This window comes from Heptranchias perlo, chromosome 1 (assembly GCF_035084215.1).
Source record: "Heptranchias perlo isolate sHepPer1 chromosome 1, sHepPer1.hap1, whole genome shotgun sequence".
Taxonomy (NCBI): Eukaryota; Metazoa; Chordata; class Chondrichthyes; order Hexanchiformes; family Hexanchidae; genus Heptranchias; species Heptranchias perlo.
In genome coordinates this window covers 22896634-22914907 of record NC_090325.1, presented here as the reverse complement: position 1 = coordinate 22914907, position 18274 = coordinate 22896634, and the positions used below count along the sequence as shown (strand labels likewise).

Sequence of the window (18274 nt, the reverse complement as noted above, 5' to 3'; positions counted from 1 at the left end):
CGAGTAGTTAGGATCTGGAACACAGTGTCAGGGGTGGGGAGGGGGTGATGGAGGCAGATTCAATCATGACCTTCAAAAGCGAACTAGATAAGTACTTGAAAGGAAAAGATTTGCAGGGCTACAGGGATAGGGCAGGGGAGTGGGACTAGCTGGATTGCTCTTGCATAGAGTCGGCACGGACTCAATCGGCCAAATGACCACCTTCTGTGCTGTAACCTTTCTACGATACTATTCCTCACTTATTCCTGCTCTCACCCTATCCCCGCTGGCCTGCACTGTTCCCCAACCGCTACGGTGTCTAATTTAAAATCTTCATCCTTATTTACAAGTCCCATTATGGCCTGACCCTTCTCTACCTCTGTAACCGCCACAAGCACTACATACTGTACCAGCATGTACCCTCTGTTTCTCTTGACTCTGGCTTCTTTTATGGGACAATGCTGCTGCAGAATGGCTGCCACATTTGTCTAAACAACAGTTACTGCACTCAGAAAGGAATTCACTTTGAAGCTTTTGAGATGTTCGATTACACAATAAGACACTGTTTAAATCCAGGTATTTAATTTCTTCACGTGTAACACTAGACAGTGAGTTTCAGCTGGCTAATTCTACCCAAATGAAGGGAAAAACAATGGCTGACCCAAATTCAGTCCTGGATAACTAGCAGGAACAGCAAACCTGCTTCATTTTATTCGCTCAAGCCAGAACAGCTGAAGCCAAGTTTAGTGCCCCGCCATCATCAGGGATGGTATCAACCAACTCAGCACATACCAGGAATTCACCCAGTGACCTTCCTGGTTTGTATGGTTCACTTTGTCTTTACCAATAGAGTCATAAAAGGATGCCATATACTTTAAAAGAAAGATAGACTTGCATTTATATAGCGCCTTTCACAACCTCAGCACATCCCCATGAATTACCTCTAAATTGTGGTCACTGTTGTAATGTAGGAAACGCTGCAGCCAATTTGTGCACAGCGAGATCCCACAAACAGCAACGTGACAATGACCAGCTAGTCTGTTTTTAGGTGTTGGTTGAGGGATAAATTTTGGCCAGGACACCAGGAGAACTCCCCTGCTCTTCTTCGAATAGTGCCATAGGATCTGTTATGCCCACCTGAGGGGGCAGACGGGGCCTCAGTTTAACGTCTCATCCGAAAGAGGACACCTCCAGCTGTGCAGCGCTCCCTCAATACTGCACTGAAGTGCCAGCTAGATTTTGTGCTCAAGTCTCTGTAGTGGGATTTGAACCCACAACCTTCTGACTCAGAGATGAGTGTGCTATCACCGAGCCACAGCTGACACTTTAAATGCCTGAAAGGGTGAATAATATGATATACAGGATTGCAACAACATTTCACATTTATAAAGTACCTTTAACATAGTAAAACGTCCCAAGGCGCTTCACAGGAGCATTATCAAACAAAATTTGACACCGAGCCACATAAGGAGATATTAGGACAGGTGACCAAAAACTTGGTCAAAGAGGCAGGTTTTAAGGAGAAAGAGGTGGAGAGGTTTGGGGAAGGAATTCTAGAGTTTAGAACTTACACAGCTGAAGACATGGCCACCAATGGTGGAGCAGTAAAAATTGGGGATGCACAAACGGCCAGAATTGGGAAAATGCAGGGTTCTCGGAGGATTGTAGGGCTGGAGGAGGTTACAGAGATAGGGAGGGGGCAAGGGCACGGAGGGATTTGAACACAATGATGAGAATTTTAAATTTGAGGCATTGCTGGACTGGGAGCCAATGCACTGAGGGACCTGAATAACACATTACACACCAATGGATGATGGACCTAGAGTAACACAAACACCAGGGGTCTAATGGACCTGGAGCAATACACTAAACAACAATGTACTGAGGGACCTGGAACAATACATTAAATACCAATGCATTTGCAGTGTCAGCTGTGGCTCAGTTGGTAGCACTCTTGCCTCTGAATCAGAAGGTTGTGGGTTGAAGTCCCACTCCAGAGACTGGAGCACAAAATCTATGCTGACACTCCAGTGCAGTACTGAGGGAGTACTGTATTTTTGGAGGTGTCTTCTTTCGGATGAGACGTTAAACCAAGACCCTGTCTGCCCTCTCAGGTAGACGTAAAAGATCCCACAGCACTATTTCAAAGAGGAGCAGGGGAGTTATCCCTGGTGTCCTGGCCAATATTTATCCCTCAACCAACATCACTAAAACAGATTATCTGGTCATTATCAAACTGCTGATTGTGGGAGCTTGCTGTGCGCAAATTGGCTGCCGCATTTCCTACATTACAACAGTGACTTTTTTTATTATTCGTTCATGGGATGTGGGCGTCGCTGGCAAGGCCAGCATTTATTGCCCTTGAGAAGGTGGTGGTGAGCTGCCGCCTTGAACCGCTGCAGTCCATTTGACTACACTTCAAAAAATACTTCATTGGCTGTAAAGCGCTTTGGGATATCCTGAGGTCGTGAAAAGCGCTACATAAGTGCAAGTCTTTTTCTTTAAAACTGAGTGGTCTGGAACAGTGCATTAAAGGCCAAAGCAGCGAGGGGCCTGGGACAATGCATCAATCGCCAATGCAGCGAGGGGCCTGGGACAGTGCATTAAAGGCCAATGCAGCGAGGGACCCGGGACAGTGCATTAAAGGCCAATGCAGCGAGGGACCCGGGACAGTGCATTAAAGGCCAATGCAGCGAGGGACCCGGGACAGTGCATTAAAGGCCAATGCAGCGAGGGACCCGGGACAGTGCATTAAAGGCCAATGCAGCGAGGGACCCGGGACAGTGCATTAAAGGCCAATGCAGCGAGGGACCCGGGACAGTGCATTAAAGGCCAATGCAGCGAGGGACCCGGGACAGTGCATTAAAGGCCAATGCAGCGAGGGACCCGGGACAGTGCATCAAACGCCAATGCAGCGAGGGGCCCGGGACAGTGCATGAAGGGCCCTTCCCATTATTTACAGTGATCATCTCAACCTAACTCGCTGTCTGGAGTATTATGACGTCACCTGACTGGCAGGTACACGTCCCACTGGTGGGGGGCTCCAACCGACCAATAAACAGTGGAAGGAGGCGGGACCTCCCTCAGGCTCGGTTGCACGACGAAAACAACTCCCAAATACAAGAGACTACCGACGGCGAAGGGAAGTAGAGTCGATGATCAGAAAGTCGGACAAAACCGGATTTAAACCGCCCATCTCTCCCGAAATCAAGTGACCCGGGACGGGACGGGACGTGAAACAACCACTTTTTTTTTTTCGCAGTTGCTCCTCGCTCTGCGCAGACTCCCAATATCTGATCACTTTACCCGGTTTAAGTGTATAATGTTACTCGTGTGGCAATCGGTAATTTTTTTTTTCTTAAAAAAGACTCGTCGTTACCAAATCCTTGGGCGGCCGCTCCTGTGATCTACCGAACAGCCCCATGACAAACGTCGCCTGACCCGAGCCTCGCTCTCACCCCGCCCCACGCGCGCGACTTCCGGTTTCAATGACGTCACCGGCCACGGCCCGTGTGTTCTGCTGAGCTGCCGCAAGAGGCGCTGCAGCAGGGTGGTGGAGGAACAAGACAACAATACATCAGGGACTTATTTCAGGGTTTTTTTTTTGGTTTTCTGCACAGGGAACATACCCTAAACCCCCCCCCCCCCCCTTATAAAAGGAGGGCCTAAAACACACAAAAAAACAAAAAAGTAAAAAAAAAAATCGAGTGTCATTAAAAAAAGAAAGAAAAACAATACATCAGGGGGAGGCCCACCCTCTTTTTCTTTTGGCTTATAAAAGCCTAACAGTGTCACACATCATCATCACTATGATGTAAGATGGTTTTAGGAACCAGAAATGCAATATGCCTGATTTTTTTTTTGTCATGTAATTCACCTACTTGCCCACTTCGTTTGCCTCCATAATAAAGTGATGGAGGGGATGAGACGACTGGACGGTGCATTTAGACACTAGCTTTTCACCTCTGTAGCCTGAGTTCAAATCCAGCACAGGAAAAACAAAATCTTCAAACTTGGTCACTAGTAGCTTTGCGCTACCCCTTATGTTGCGAGATGGAGGTTTTACAGGGTTTGAGACAATGGCCAAAAGTAGACAAAATACTTTGAAATTTCACACTCCACACTTACCTAACCTGATAACATACAAGGATGAAATAATGAATACAGAAAGTGCTGGTAACAGTTTGTCAGATACTTCTTTCAGACAGGCATAGATAATACATATAAAATCACAGAAAAACTCAAGGGAGGAATCACGAGTGCAATGAAGCAATAGGTCTTCTCAGTAAAGTAATGAACGGAGATAATAGATGTATAGCTAAGGAAGTGGGATGCGTGGGGGGAATGGGGAAATGGAGTGATGGAAAACCAAGGGATCAGGTGTGAAATTAAAGCAGGTTTGAAAATTAGGATTAATTTGGCTAATCTGAAGTTATTGAAGTCAATTTTCAGACTGGAAGATTGCAAGCTGCCTTGAAGAAAGATGATATTGTGTTTGAGGTTTGTGTTAAGCTTTGTTGGAACAAAACCAAATTATTTTCTTCTTCTTTGGCAATCCCTCGATAATCGAGTAAGATTGTTTCTCAGCAGAAAAAGAAAAAAAAATTAGAGTTGCAACAATGGACATGTCTTTGGTGAGCAAAAAAAAACAAATAGAAAGATACTAAAAGCACAATAACAAAATCTACACAGTATACAAACCCAAAGGCTCAGAATCAGAATATTGTCTCCTGGCAGCCATTACACTTTTCCAAGGAAGTCTCCAGGACATAATCTTACGCTGACAGAACAATAAATGTTATATATATTAGTCACTCTCCCATGGCATTACACACATGGATTCAAGACCATAATCTTCAGGTGAACTGAGGTTAGAGGTCTGGGGATAATTGGACCAAGGAACACAGATGTAATTTAGTGCCAATTTTAAAGTTATACATTCTGCCCTTATTTTTAAGAAGTATTTCAATTGTAAATTCCCTTGTCCACATTTATAACAGAAACTATCTATGTAAAGTTGTTATGCTGTAATTACACGCATCAGCCAGTGGTGCCATTGGAGCACCTCCACTGGAGGGAGGTGCAGATACAACATGACAGGTTTACACAGATAGTTTCCATTATAAATGTGGATATAGGAATCTATAATGGAAAAGCTGACAGGAACTGCTTGCAAGATCTTTAAGTTTCTCCATCTCCATCATAGTGTCTGACGACACTACATTCTGCACTAGAGGTTCTGAAATGTCCTTTTATCTCAGCCGAGGATTGTTCCCTTGACTGGGTCAGTCCCATTTCCTGTGTTTATGCCTTAACCCTTCTTATCCTCTCACAACTGTGACAGTGTATCCCACATACAACATGATCCCACCACCAAACACATATTCCCTTCCTCTCCCCACTTTGCTCTCTGCGATGACTATTCCCTCCATGATATCCTGATTTACTGTTGTGTCAGTGACATCTGGGATTCCCCGACTTGACGTTTAAATCATAGTCACCCAGCTTTACCTATCTTGGCATTTGTTTAGGTTTCAATATGACTCAGGAACAGAGGCAGGCAGAGACTATAATTACTCCTTGTAACATTTATTCAAAATCTGCAAAAGGATTCCCTTTAAAATTCTCTTATGCTCTTATTCCATAACAATCAAGTGCATTGTACTAAAACATTGTATATAACCATCCATTTGCAATGCCTTCATTGGACTTGGGTCCTTTCACCCAAACAGCCCGTTGACCTTCTAAGTCTTTGCCCAGCATGAGCTGTTTTTGGCTTTCTGGCACCTCTTCACTGTTCTCTTGATGCACTTTCTCTCTTCTATTGATACCCAAGTTGTTTACATCTCAGGAAATGTAGTTGCCTTGACCTGTTTATAGACCCCGCTCCTCAACTGTTGATTATCCAGGGGGCCCTTTTGTACGTCTGCATGCCACTTCTCAATTCCACTGTGCTTTTCTTTTTAAGATCAAGACCTTACCTCATACATGATCAGCATTGTGGTCAGGTCATTATCAGTTCATGCTGTACCTTTCCATTTTATATTCCAAATGTTAATTTTCTACCATGGTACATTATTTCACATTTTAGTTACAGCAACTTCTACACAAAATAAGCATCCAGTTTCAATAATTGAACAAGTAACAAAAGAAATAAAGGAAGACTTGCATTTATATAGCACCTTTCACAACCTCAGGACCTCCCAAAGCGCTTTACAGCCAATTAAGTACTTTTGGAATATAGTTACTGTTGTAATGTAGGAAATGCGGCAGCCAATTTGCACACAGCAAGGTCCCACGAGCAGCAATGAGATCATGATCAGATAATCTGTTTTTAGTGATGTTGGTTGAGGGATAAATATTGGCCAGGAGGAAACTCCCCTGCTCTTCTTTGAAATAGTGCCATGGGATCTCTTATGTCTCTCAGAGAGCAGACAGAGCCTCAGTTTAACATCTCAGCTGAAAGACAGCACCTCCGACAGTGCAACACTCCCTCGGTACTGCAGTAGAGTGTCAGCCAAGATTATAATTAGTGTACAACAGTATCACAACACTACTTCCAGCATTCCTTCCTCTGACACCTTCCTGTGCAAACACAGAAGACCTGGCCATTCACCCCCTCCCATTCAATTTTTCAGGGGCCCAAACATTCCATCCTTGTGAAAGAGCAATTTACATGCACTTCATCCATTCTAGTATTCTGAACTTGCTGCTCACAGTTCGATCTCCTCTGCATTCAGCAAACTAAATGCAGACCGCTTTGCCAAACACTGAAGTTCTGTCCGCAAATCTAAACCCCAGCTCCCTGTGGTTTTCCAATTTAACTCCCCCCCCGCCCCCCCAATTCCCACTCTGATCTCTATGTATTTCTCACTTCCCTCGTATGCTTTTCCAGTGAACCTTATTGTAAGCTTCAGAAACAGTATCTAATTTTGCTCCTAGGCACTCCGTAACTCTATTGTCTGAACACAATGGTAAATAGTTAAAATTTAAAAGGAGTAGTCAAGCAGAGAGACCATGGGGATTCATATACACAAATCTTTAAAAGTGAGGAAAAGATTGGGCTGTAAAAAAGGCACATCAGATCCTTGCTTTCATAAATAGGGGTATGAATACAAAAGTAGAGGCAAGGCTAATCATTGGTTAGGAGGCAGTTAGAACATTTTGTCCAGTTTTGGACGTCTTCATTTAGGAAGGATGTCAAAGTCATGGAGAAGATGCAAAAGTTATCCATTAAGATGATACCAGGAATGAGTTATGAAGAGAGATTTGGTAAACTGGGACTCTTTTTATTGCAACAAAGAAGATTAAGAGGAGATATAATAGAGCAGTTCAAAATTATGAGGGCATTTGATAAGGTAAATGGAGAAAGTTATTTTCACTGGTCAGTGAGACAGTAACTAGAGGACATAAATTTAAGTTCATCACCAAAAGAACAAAGAGAGAGGTTGGGACTTATTCTATTATACAGAGGTTGTTAGGACATGGAATATCCTAACAGAAACAATGGTGGAAGCAGCCTCCATAACAGCTTTTAAAAGGGAAGTGGATAAATATTTGACAATGAAAATTTTTTGAAAAGTTATGGAGAAAGGGCAGGGGAGTAGCATGAAGTGCAAAGTTTTTTCAGAAAGCTGACACAGGCACAATCCTTCTGTATTGATAATTGTTATGATTCAAGAAGGTCTCTAACTTTATAAGTAGTCATACACTGTAAGTACAGTTATAGTTCTGAAAGTCCCCTTGATTAACAACATTCTAGGTCAAAGAACAGGAAAGGTAGGTGGGAGAGGTCAGTGTTTTGGACATGAGGCAATGATCTCACAATTTCCTGTCAGTCTTGGCAGTGGCGGCACTCTTACCTTTGAGTCAGAAGATTGTTGGTTCAGGTCCTATTCCAGAGGCTTGAACACAAAATCTAGGCTAATACATCAGTGAAGTACTGAGGAAGTGCTGTAGTGCTGGATGCACCATCTTTTGTATGAGACATTAAAACAAGGCTCCATCTGCCCTCTCAGGTGGGGTCTTGAGGGAAGTGGCAGTAGGGATTGTGGATGCTTTGGTAATAATTTTCCAAAATTCTCTGGACTCGGCAAAGGTCCCGGCAGATTGGAAAACTGCTAATGTAACACCGTTATTTAAAAAGGGTAGTAGGCAGAAGGCTGGAAATTATAGACCAGTTAGCTTAACATCTGTGGTGGGTAAAATTTTGGAGTCTATTATTAAGGAGACAGTAGCAGAACATTTGGATAAACATAATTTAATAGGACAAAGTCAGCATGGCTTTATGAAGGGGAAGTCATGTCTGACAAATTTGCTTGAGTTCTTTGAGGATATAACGTACAGGGTGGATAAAGGGGAACCAGTGGACGTAGTGTATTTGGACTTCCAGAAGGCATTCGACAAGGTGCCACATAAAAGATTATTGCTCAAGATAAAGAATCACTGGATTGGGGGTAATATTCTGGCATGGGTGGAGGATTGGTTATCTAATAGGAAGCAGAGAGTTGGGATAAATGGTACATTCTTGGACTGGCAACCTGTAGCCAGTGGTGTTCCGCAGGGGTCGGTGCTGGGTCCCCAACTCTTTACAATCTATATTAACGATTTGGAGGAGGGGACCGAGTGTAACATATCAAAGTTTGCAGATGATACAAAGATGGGAGGGAAAGTAGAGAGTGAGGAGGACATAAAAAACCTACAAGGGGATATAGACAGGCTGGGTGAGTGGGTGGAGATTTGGCAGATGCAATACAATATTGGAAAATGTGAGGTTATGCACTATGGCAGGAAAAATCGGAGAGCAAGTTATTATCTTAATGGCGAGCAACTGGAAAGTACTGCAGTACAAAGGGATCTGGGGGTCCTAGTGCAAGAAAATCAAAAAGTTAGTTTGCAGGTGCAGCAGGTGATCAAGAAGGCCAACGGAATGTTGGCTTTTATTGCTCGGGGGATAGAATATAAAAACAGGGAAGTATTGCTGCAGTTATATAAGGTATTGGTGAGACCGCACCTGGAATACTGCATACAGTTTTGGTCTCCATACTTAAGAAAAGACATACTTACTCTCGAGGCAGTACAAAGAAGGTTCACTCGGTTAATCCCGGGGATGAGGGGGTGGACATATGAGGAGAGGTTGAGTAGATTGGGACTCTACTCATTGGAGTTCAGAAGAATGAGAGGCGATCTTATTGAAACATATAAGATTGTGAAGGGGCTTGATCGGGTGGATGCGGTAAGGATGTTCCCAAGGATGGGTGAAACTAGAACTAGGGGGCATAATCTTAGAATAAGGGGCTGCTCTTTCAAAACTGAGATGAGGAGAAACTTCTTCACTCAGAGGGTAGTAGGTCTGTGGAATTTGCTGCCCCAGGAAGCTGTGGAAGCTACATCATTAAATAAATTTAAAACAGAAATAGAGAGTTTCCTAGAAGTAAAGGGAATTAGGGGTTACGGGGAGCGGGCAGGAAATTGGACATGAATTTAGATTTGAGGTTAGGATCAGATCAGCCATGATCTTATTGAATGGCGGAGCAGGCTCGAGGGGCCGATTGGCCTACTCCTGCTCCTATTTCTTATGTTCTTATGTTCTTATGTTCAAATGATCCCATGGCACTAATCGAAGAGGACCAGGGGAGTTGTCCTGGCCAATATTTATCTCTTAACCAACATCACTAACACAGATTATCTGGTCATTTATCTCATTACATTTTGGCAATTGGTACCTTGCTGTGTGCAAATTGGCTGCTGTATTTCCCTATATTACAACAGTGACTACACTTCAAAAGTACTTAATTGGCTATAAAGTGCTTTGGGATGTCGTGAAATACGCTATATAAATGCAAGTTCTCCAGTACTCAGTCTTTTTTTAAAAATAGTCTTTAACCAAGGGAAGTACCTTTGGTAGAACCGATTGAAATTCTGTTGCATTCTCTTACCAACTAAATTTCTTGCATTTTCACACATTATACAGTACAATGAATGCAGTGTTTACAATTCAGGTTTTCTCAGTTGTAATTCTATGTACATGGCATTAGGTGACATGACTTTGTTCCTGTTCATCAAGATGATCAGTCTGTTAAATATGAGTTCTCACTTTACAATTCTAAATCCTTTGTAAATGTGAATCATTTGTATGGGTGCAAGATGACCTCTATTATTCAATAGGAAACTGGGCACAGTAAACACGTTATTGTTCAGCTGCTGGCAAAAATAATAAGTGCAGTAAACTGTATCTTCAAATATTGTTTGTAACTGACCAACAATCTTTGATTAGTCAATGAACTGATGCTGTTATGATGTTTTTCCTCACACATTTCTTTCCTTTCTCTACTCCGAGCCACCATTTTTCTTTCAACCAAAACGTACACACAAAGTCCATTCATTGGAATTTTGCTGCTTACAAAATGGCTGATATGTCACTACACTGCCAAGTAATTTTTTTTCTTTCGTTCATGGGATGTGGGCGTCGCTGGCGAGGCCAGCATTTATTGCCCATCCCTAATTGCCATTGAAAAGGTGGTAGTGAGCTGCCGTCTTGAACCGCTGCAGTCCGTGTGGTGAAGGTTCTCCCACTGTGCTATTAGGAAGGGAGTTCCAGGATTTTGACCCAACGACGATGAAGGAACGGCGATATATTTCCAAGTCGGGATGGTGTGTGACTTGGAGGGGAACGTGCAGGTGGTGCTGTTCCCATGTGCCTGCTGCCCTTGTCCTTCTAGGTGGTAGAGGTCGCGGGTTTGGGAGGTGCTGTCGAAGAAGCCTTGGCGAGTTCCTGCAGTGCATCCTGTGGATGGTACACACTGCAGCCACAGTGCGCCGGTGGTGAAGTGAGTGAATGTTTAGGGTGGTGGATGGGATCCCAATCAAGCAGGCTGCTTTGTCCTGGATGGAGTAGAGCTTCTTGAGTGTTGTTGGAGCTGCACTCATCCAGGAAAGTGGAAAGTATTCCATCACACTCCTGACTTGTGCCTTGTAGATGGTGGAAAGGCTTTGGGAAGTCAGAAGGTGAGTCACCTGCCGCAGAATACCCAGCCTCTGACCTGCTGTTGTAGCCACAATATTTATGTGGCTGGTCCAGTTAAGTGTCTGGTCAATGGTGACCCCCCAGGATGTTGATTGTGGAGGATTCGGCGATGGTAATGCCGTTGAATGTCAAGGGGAGGTGGTTAGACTCTCTCTTGTTGGAGATGGTCATTGCCTGGCACTTATCTGGCGCGAATGTTATTTGCCACTTATCAGCCCAAGCCTGGTTGTTGTCCAGATCTTGCTGCATGCGGGCACGGACTGCTTCATTATCTGAGGGATTGCGAATGGAACTGAACACTGTGCAGTCATCAGCGAACATCCCCATTTCTGACCTTATGATGGAGGGAAGGTCATTGATGAAGCAGCTGAAGATGGTTGGGCCGAGGACACTGCCCTGGGGAACTCCTGCAGCAATGTCCTGGGGCTGAGATGATTGGCCTCCAACAACCACTTCCATCTTCCTTTGTGCTAGGTATGACTCCAGCCACTGGAGAGTTTTCCCCCTGATTCCCATTGACTTCAATTTTACGAGGGCTCCTTGGCGCCACACTCGGTCAAATGCTGCCTTGATGTCAAGGGCAGTCACTCTCACCTCACCTCTGGAATTCAGCTCTTTTGTCCATGTTTGGACCAAGGCTGTAATGAGGTCTGGAGCCGAATGGTCCTGGCCGAACCCAAACTGAGCATCGGTGAGCAGGCTATTGGTGAGTAAGTGCCGCTTGATAGCACTGTCGACGATACCTTCCATCACTTTGCTGATGATTGAGAGTGGACTGATGGGGCGGTAATTGGCCGGATTGGATTTGTCCTGCTTTTTGTGGACAGGACATACCTGGGCAATTTTCCATTGTCGGTTAGATGCCAGTGTTGTAGCTGTACTGGAACAGTTTGGCTAGAGGCGTGGCTACTTCTGGAGCACAAGACTTCAGCACTACAGCTGGGATGTTGTCAGGGCCCATAGCCTTTGCTGTATACAGTGCACTCAGCCATTTCTTGATATCACGTGGAGTGAATCGAATTGGCTGAAGACTGGCTTCTGTGATGGTGGGGATGTCGGGAGGAGGCCGAGATGGATCATCCACTTGGCACTTCTGGCTGAAGATAGCCTTGTCTTTTGCACTCACGTGCTGGACTCCGACATCATTGAGGATGGGGATGTTTGCAGAACCTCCTCCTCCCATTAGTTGTTTAATTGTCCACCATCATTCACGACTGGATGTGGCAGGACTGCAGAGCTTTGATCTGATCCGTTGGTTGTGGAATCGCTTAGCTCTGTCTATAGCATGTTGCTTCCGCTGTTTAGCATCCATGTAGTCCTGAGTTGTAGCTTCACCAGGTTGGCACCTCATTTTTAGGTATGCCTGATGCTGCTCCTGGCATGCTCTTCTACACTCCTCATTGAACCAGGGTTGATCCCCGGGCTTGTTGGTAATGGTAGAGTGAGGAATATGCCCGGCCATGAGGTTACAGATTGTTCTGGAATATATTTCTACTGCTGATGATGGCCCACAGCGCGTCATGGATGCCCAGTTTCGAGCTGCTAGATCTGTTCTAAATCTATCCCATTTAGCATGGTGATAGTGCCACACAGTGTGAAGACAGGACTTCATCTCCACGAGGACCGTGCGGTGGTCACTCCTACCAATACTGTCATGGACAGATGCATCTGCGACAGGTAGATTGGTGAGGATGAGGTATATAATTCTTTGTCTATGAATTGCTTTCAGACATAAGTCGCTGTATAATTGTAAGCCTTTCCTTTCTTTCTTTTCCTCTTCTCCTGAAGTTACCAACTCTTGTTGTGGAATGGAGAAATGGTGCAGGAGGGAGGGCTTCAGGATCCTGGGGCATTGGGGACAGTTCTCGGGCAGGAGGGGCCTGTTCAAGATGGATGGGTGCACCTCAACAGAGCTGAGACCAATGTCCTCGCTGGGAGGTTGACTCGTGCTGTGGGGGAGGGTTTAAATTAATTTGGCAGGGGGATGTGCACCATGATAAAAGATTTGAGAGGAGAAACAAGGTGCACAGAGGGCTGGGAGAGACAAATAGCATTAAAGAATAGTTCAGAAAGAGGAGGGATCAAACAGGGTCAAATGTGAGGCAGTCTAAGATGGGTTTGAAGTACATGTGTGTAATTGCACGTAGCTTAAATAAGATTGGTGAGCTGCAGACTCAAGTTGCCACATGGGACTATGATATAGTTTTTATAAATATTTGTTCATGGGATGTGGGCATCGCTGGTGAGGCCAGCATTTATTGCCCATCCCTAATTGCCCTTGAGAAAGTGGTGGTGAGCCACCTTCTTGAACTGCTGTAGTCCGTGTGGTGAAGGTTCTCCCACAGTGCTGTTAGGAAGGGAGTTCCAGGATTTTGACCCAGCGACGATGAAGCAATATATTTCCAAGTCGGGATGGTGTGTGACTTGGAGGGGAACGTGCAGGTGGTGTTGTTCCCATGTGCCTGCTGCTCTTGTCCTTCTAGGTGGTAGAGGTCATGGGTTTGGGAGGTTCTGAAGAAGAAGCCTTGGCGAGTTGCTGCAGTGCATCCTGTGGATGGTACACACTGCAGCCACTGTGTGCCGGTGGTGAAGGGAGTGAATGTTTAGGGTGGTGGATGGGGTGCCAATCAAGTTGGCTGCTTTATCCTGGATGGTGTCGAGCTTCTTAAGTGTTGTTGGACCTGCACTCATCCAGGCAAGTGGAGCGTATTCCATCACATGCCTGACTTGTGCCTTGTAGATGGTAGGCCTGGAGCCGAGTGGTCCTGGCCGAACCCAAACTGAGCATCGGTGAGCAGGTTATTGGTGAGTAAGTGCCACTTGATAGCACTGTCGCCGACACCTTCCATCACTTTGCTGATGATTGAGAGCAGACTGATGGGGCGGTAATTGGCCGGATTGGATTTGTCCTGCTTTTTGTGGATAGGACATACCTGGGCAATTGTCCACATTGTTGGGTAGATGCCAGTGTTGTCGCTGTACTGGAACAGCTTGGCTGGAGACCAATATTAATGACTTGGACTTGGGCATAGATGGTATAATTTCAAAGTTTGTGGATGACTCGGAAAGGTAGTAAACAAGGAGGATAGTAACAGACTTCAGGCGGACACACTGGTGCAATGGGCAGACAGATGGCAGATGAAATTTAACTCCACAGAGAAACATGAAGTGATACATTTTGGTAGGAAGAATGAGGAGACACAATATAAATTAAATGGTACAATTTTAAAGGGGGTGCAGGAACAGAGAGAGCTGGGGGTGTATGTACACAATCTTTGAAGGTGGCAAGACAAGTTTAGACGGCTGTTAAAAAAGCATAAGGGACCCTGGGCTTTATTAATAATGAGTACAAAAGCAAGGAAGTTATGCTAAACCTTTATAATACACCGACTAGGCTTCAGTAGGCTTCAGCTGGAATTCTGGCACCAAACGTTAGGAAGGATGTGAAGGCCTTAGAGAGGGTGCAGAAAAGATTTACTAGAATGGTGCCATGGATGAGGGACTTCAGTTATGTGGAGTGACTGGAGAAGTTGGGGTTGTTCTCCTTAGAGCAGAGAAGGTTAAGAAGAGATTTGGTAGAATCATGAATGGGTTTGATGGAGTAAATAAGGAGAAACTGTTTCCCACGGCAGAAGGGTCGGTAACCAAAGGACACAGATTTAAGGTGATCAGCAAAGGAACCAGAGGCAATATGAGGACATTCTTTTTGATGCAGCGAGTTGTTATGACCTGGAATGCACTGCCTGAAAGGGTGGTGGAAGCAGATTCAACAGTAACTTTCAAAAAGGGAATTGGATAAATACTTGAAGGGAAAAATCTTACAGGGCTATGGGATAAGAGCAGCGGAGTGGGACTAATCGGATAGCTCTTTTAAAGAGCCGGCTCAGGCACAATAGACCGAATGGCCTCCTTCTGTGCTGTATCATTCTATAGGCATTTACAGCCTCTGGTAACCCAAGTGACCCTTCTTCTGTAAGCCTGAACAGTGATTGTCAGTAGTCTGATTGACCACAGCTTGCAACATAACCAAATCTGCCGTCACCTCAAGGCTATGCATGTGCACTTTCCATCAGGGGCACTGGATAATAAGTCAGAATAGGAACTCTGGCTGACTTTTCCTCTTTCTAGCCCAGAAGCACTACAAACAATCAGTGTCCTACTACTGCCCCAGCTGAGATCAGTCAACTCAATACAGACCAAGAGTCAGACCTGGGACTTTGTGCTCTGTGTAGTTCAGTGCTATACTATGCAGAAAATGTACCAACTGAGCCATATAGAAAACTCACCAAAAATTTATTATACTATACCAATATTTTTCTGTTATGAAAGAATGGCTCCACTTTTACCTCACTGCAATTTTTGGAAGTGTGTGCTTGAGATCACACAGAGAAAGAATTGGTACATTCTACTGAGTTCCTCTCTCTTGTATGGCAATTTACCACCCAATGTTCTAGCTGGCAAAGTACATTTGTTGGGAATGTAAAGCACCATCCCATTCATAATACATTTAATTTAGCAGACTAATTATTTGACCATAAAGGGAGAAACCTTAGTATACTTGAGTTTTTTTTGAGGGGGGGGGAACTAAAGCTAAGGGCATGTTGCATGTTGTTTAGCTAGGTGTAAGTAGTAGAATTAATTAAAATGTCCAGAAATGGTAGTGCAATGTTGCAGAACGTTGTGGTACTAGCAAACAACTACAATCTAGAGGTTACTTGCAATTCTTTGATAAGGTCTGGCACTGTGCAATTCTAAAAAAGTTACTACCAAAACTGTGTGCTATCTAGATTCCTCTCAAGTAGCTCTATGTTTGCCATTGATGATGGATTATCCTCTGAATTTCAATCAATTCAGGAGTTCCCCAGGTCTCATTCTCTGTTTCTTGTCTGCATCAATGACTGTCTCTACTCTGCATGCAGTTCTCTACACTCTTTTGCTGAGACTTTCACTCAACATTCATTAACCTTCAGGTAGCACACCCTCAGTGTACCCTCTTGTAGTACAATGGCTGAATGACTGCATCTTAGTCTCCAAGATCTTTAATAAAGTACTGAAACTTTCGTTTCTTTTTATTCTTCGAAGGCACAATTTTCTCATGTCTCTCAAGTTCAACAGCTATTACTTGTCAGATTTGATAGCTCCAACCTTTGTCCTTTATTGATAATAATGGCCGTATCAGCACAAATGGGATTCCCACAAGTTGTCTGTTGCTCAAGCAGTCTTCAAGAAACTCAACTGCTCCTTTTATGAACATTTTACTCTCAACTAATTTCTCTATAAAGCTCAAATCTGTAAGATTTAAAAACTGCTCCCATTTCTGGGGAAGCCCTACTACCTCACTGACACTTCTGGATAGGATACAGGAAAAGGCTGGTCCCGCAAAAGGTGATCCTGCACTCCAGCCTCTCTGCAGCCTTATTGGTCTGTTTTACTACTACTGTGCTTTTCTGAATCTTCCTCTCTTGCTCCTTCTAAGCTTCAAATGTTCTGCAGCGTTTTTGAAATCGAACCCTCAATTGCAGTCTTACTCATTCATTTTTTTCCACAGGACCTCGAAAATGTGGAATCCCTTACCCTTCTCATTTTCGCATTTCCTCAATTTTCAAGTTTTGTAACCCAAGGTTCGCATCACCTAATCACTGCTCTAATTTATTTTGCCTGGTCTACTTTTTTCTACCTTGATGGTGTTCTACACTATGGGCCTCAATCCTTCACTAAGGTTTCTCAAAAAAAAATATTTCACTGCAAAACTGATCTCGGCTGTTTCGCTGTAAAAAGGTGCGTCACAACACACCCAACTCACTCATTTCCTTGCAGCTGGGGTGGTAAAAGCTTAGAAGGAGGTTACTGACTACCTCTTGACTGAGCATCATCACTTAAAAGGCAAGAGAGCATTTGACTTAATTGCGATGTTAGCTGCTGTATTTTATGCCAAACATTAGTTCAGTATTTTTGAGTGATTGTTTTATAAGTGGCAGAAACTTCAAATTTAGAATCATAAAATGGTTACAGCACTGGAGCAAGCCATTCAGCCCATGCCAGCTCTTTGTAAGAGCAATCCAGTTAATCCCATTCCCCATTTATATCTTATTGAAGCATACAAGATTCTGAGGGGACTCAATAGGGTAGATGCTGAGAGGATGTTACCCCTCATGGGGGAATCTAAAACTAGGGGGCATAGTCTCAGAATAAGGGGTCGCCTGTTTAAGACGGAAATGAAGAGGAATTACTTCTCCCAGAGGATCGTGAATCTTTGGAATTCTTTACCCCAAAAAGCTGTGGAGGCTGAGTCATTGAATATATTCAAGGCTGAGTTAGACAAATTTTTGATCAGCAAGAGAGTCAAAGGATATGGGGAAAGGGCGGGAAAGTGGAGTTGAGGTAAAAATCAGATCAGCCATGATCTCATTAAATGGCGGAGCAGGCTCGAGGGGCCAAATGGCCTACTCCTGCTCCTATCTCTTATGGTCTTATGGTCATTTACTCCACTCTTGAATTTAATTTATTTCAGATCATATTTTTTTTGTAGATTAGGTGGCTAAACTGGGAGCACCTGGAGGTAACACTGTAGAACCGGTCTTATCCTTTGACCTGGTTGGTTACCAGAAGCACAAAAAGACTTGGAGAAATGGATGTTCACAGCTTGCAGCAGGAGTCACGAGACAGCAATCAAGAACAGGAGCTTGGCTATGATTTTTCCTGCACCTATTGACACCACTGTGTCAGCCAATGAGTTGGAGGTGGGGCGGGACTTACGGCTGGCAGGATTTGCAGCCAGTATATTTCACAGCAAACAAAACAAAAAAGTTTATTTACTCAGCAAACAGCAAAGCAAGGTTTATTTACAGTCTATTTTTAAAAATGAGTCTCTAGTAACTGCAACCAACAGGACTTACCTGCATAAAATCAATCCCAGTCACTTACATCAATGCGGGGGAATTACCCAATCATCTCCACACCTTTTTCCCCTCCCTCGCCGAGGGGTACTATAGCGATGGAAACATCCCACCACAACTTTAGCTGTGAACACTCAACTCAGCACCGAACAGGGATTTTCCTGGACTTTATAGTTCATTACCACAGCAGTTATATAGCCACTCGGCCATCAAGCTTAGTGTCACTTTGAACAAGGAATCTCAAAACCTGTACCAGCCTCTGAGTATTCTCTGACTACGTTACAGTGATTTGAACCGGTATGATGAACTTTGGTTTGGAATGAAATACCAGTCAGCTGTTTAGGAATGAACCATTTAATACATTACCTCATGC

General features: G+C 44.1%; 1 protein-coding gene across 3 annotated transcripts in view; it reads right to left on the bottom strand.

The window, feature by feature from the left end:
• Positions 1-18274, bottom strand: part of rnf103 (ring finger protein 103) — an 80615-nt gene that overhangs the window by 25944 nt on the left and 36397 nt on the right. The window contains exon 1 of one of the 3 annotated variants that reach the window (XM_067982257.1): positions 3359-3463. The exons of 1 other annotated variant lie outside the window; for it this stretch is intronic. In XM_067982257.1, the coding sequence (XP_067838358.1) occupies positions 3359-3403 (45 nt within the window). In that variant the 5' untranslated portion in view covers positions 3404-3463. Of the gene's footprint in view, positions 1-3358; positions 3464-18274 lie in introns of those variants that run through there. One more of the 3 variants, XM_067982249.1, reaches the window with a different exon arrangement.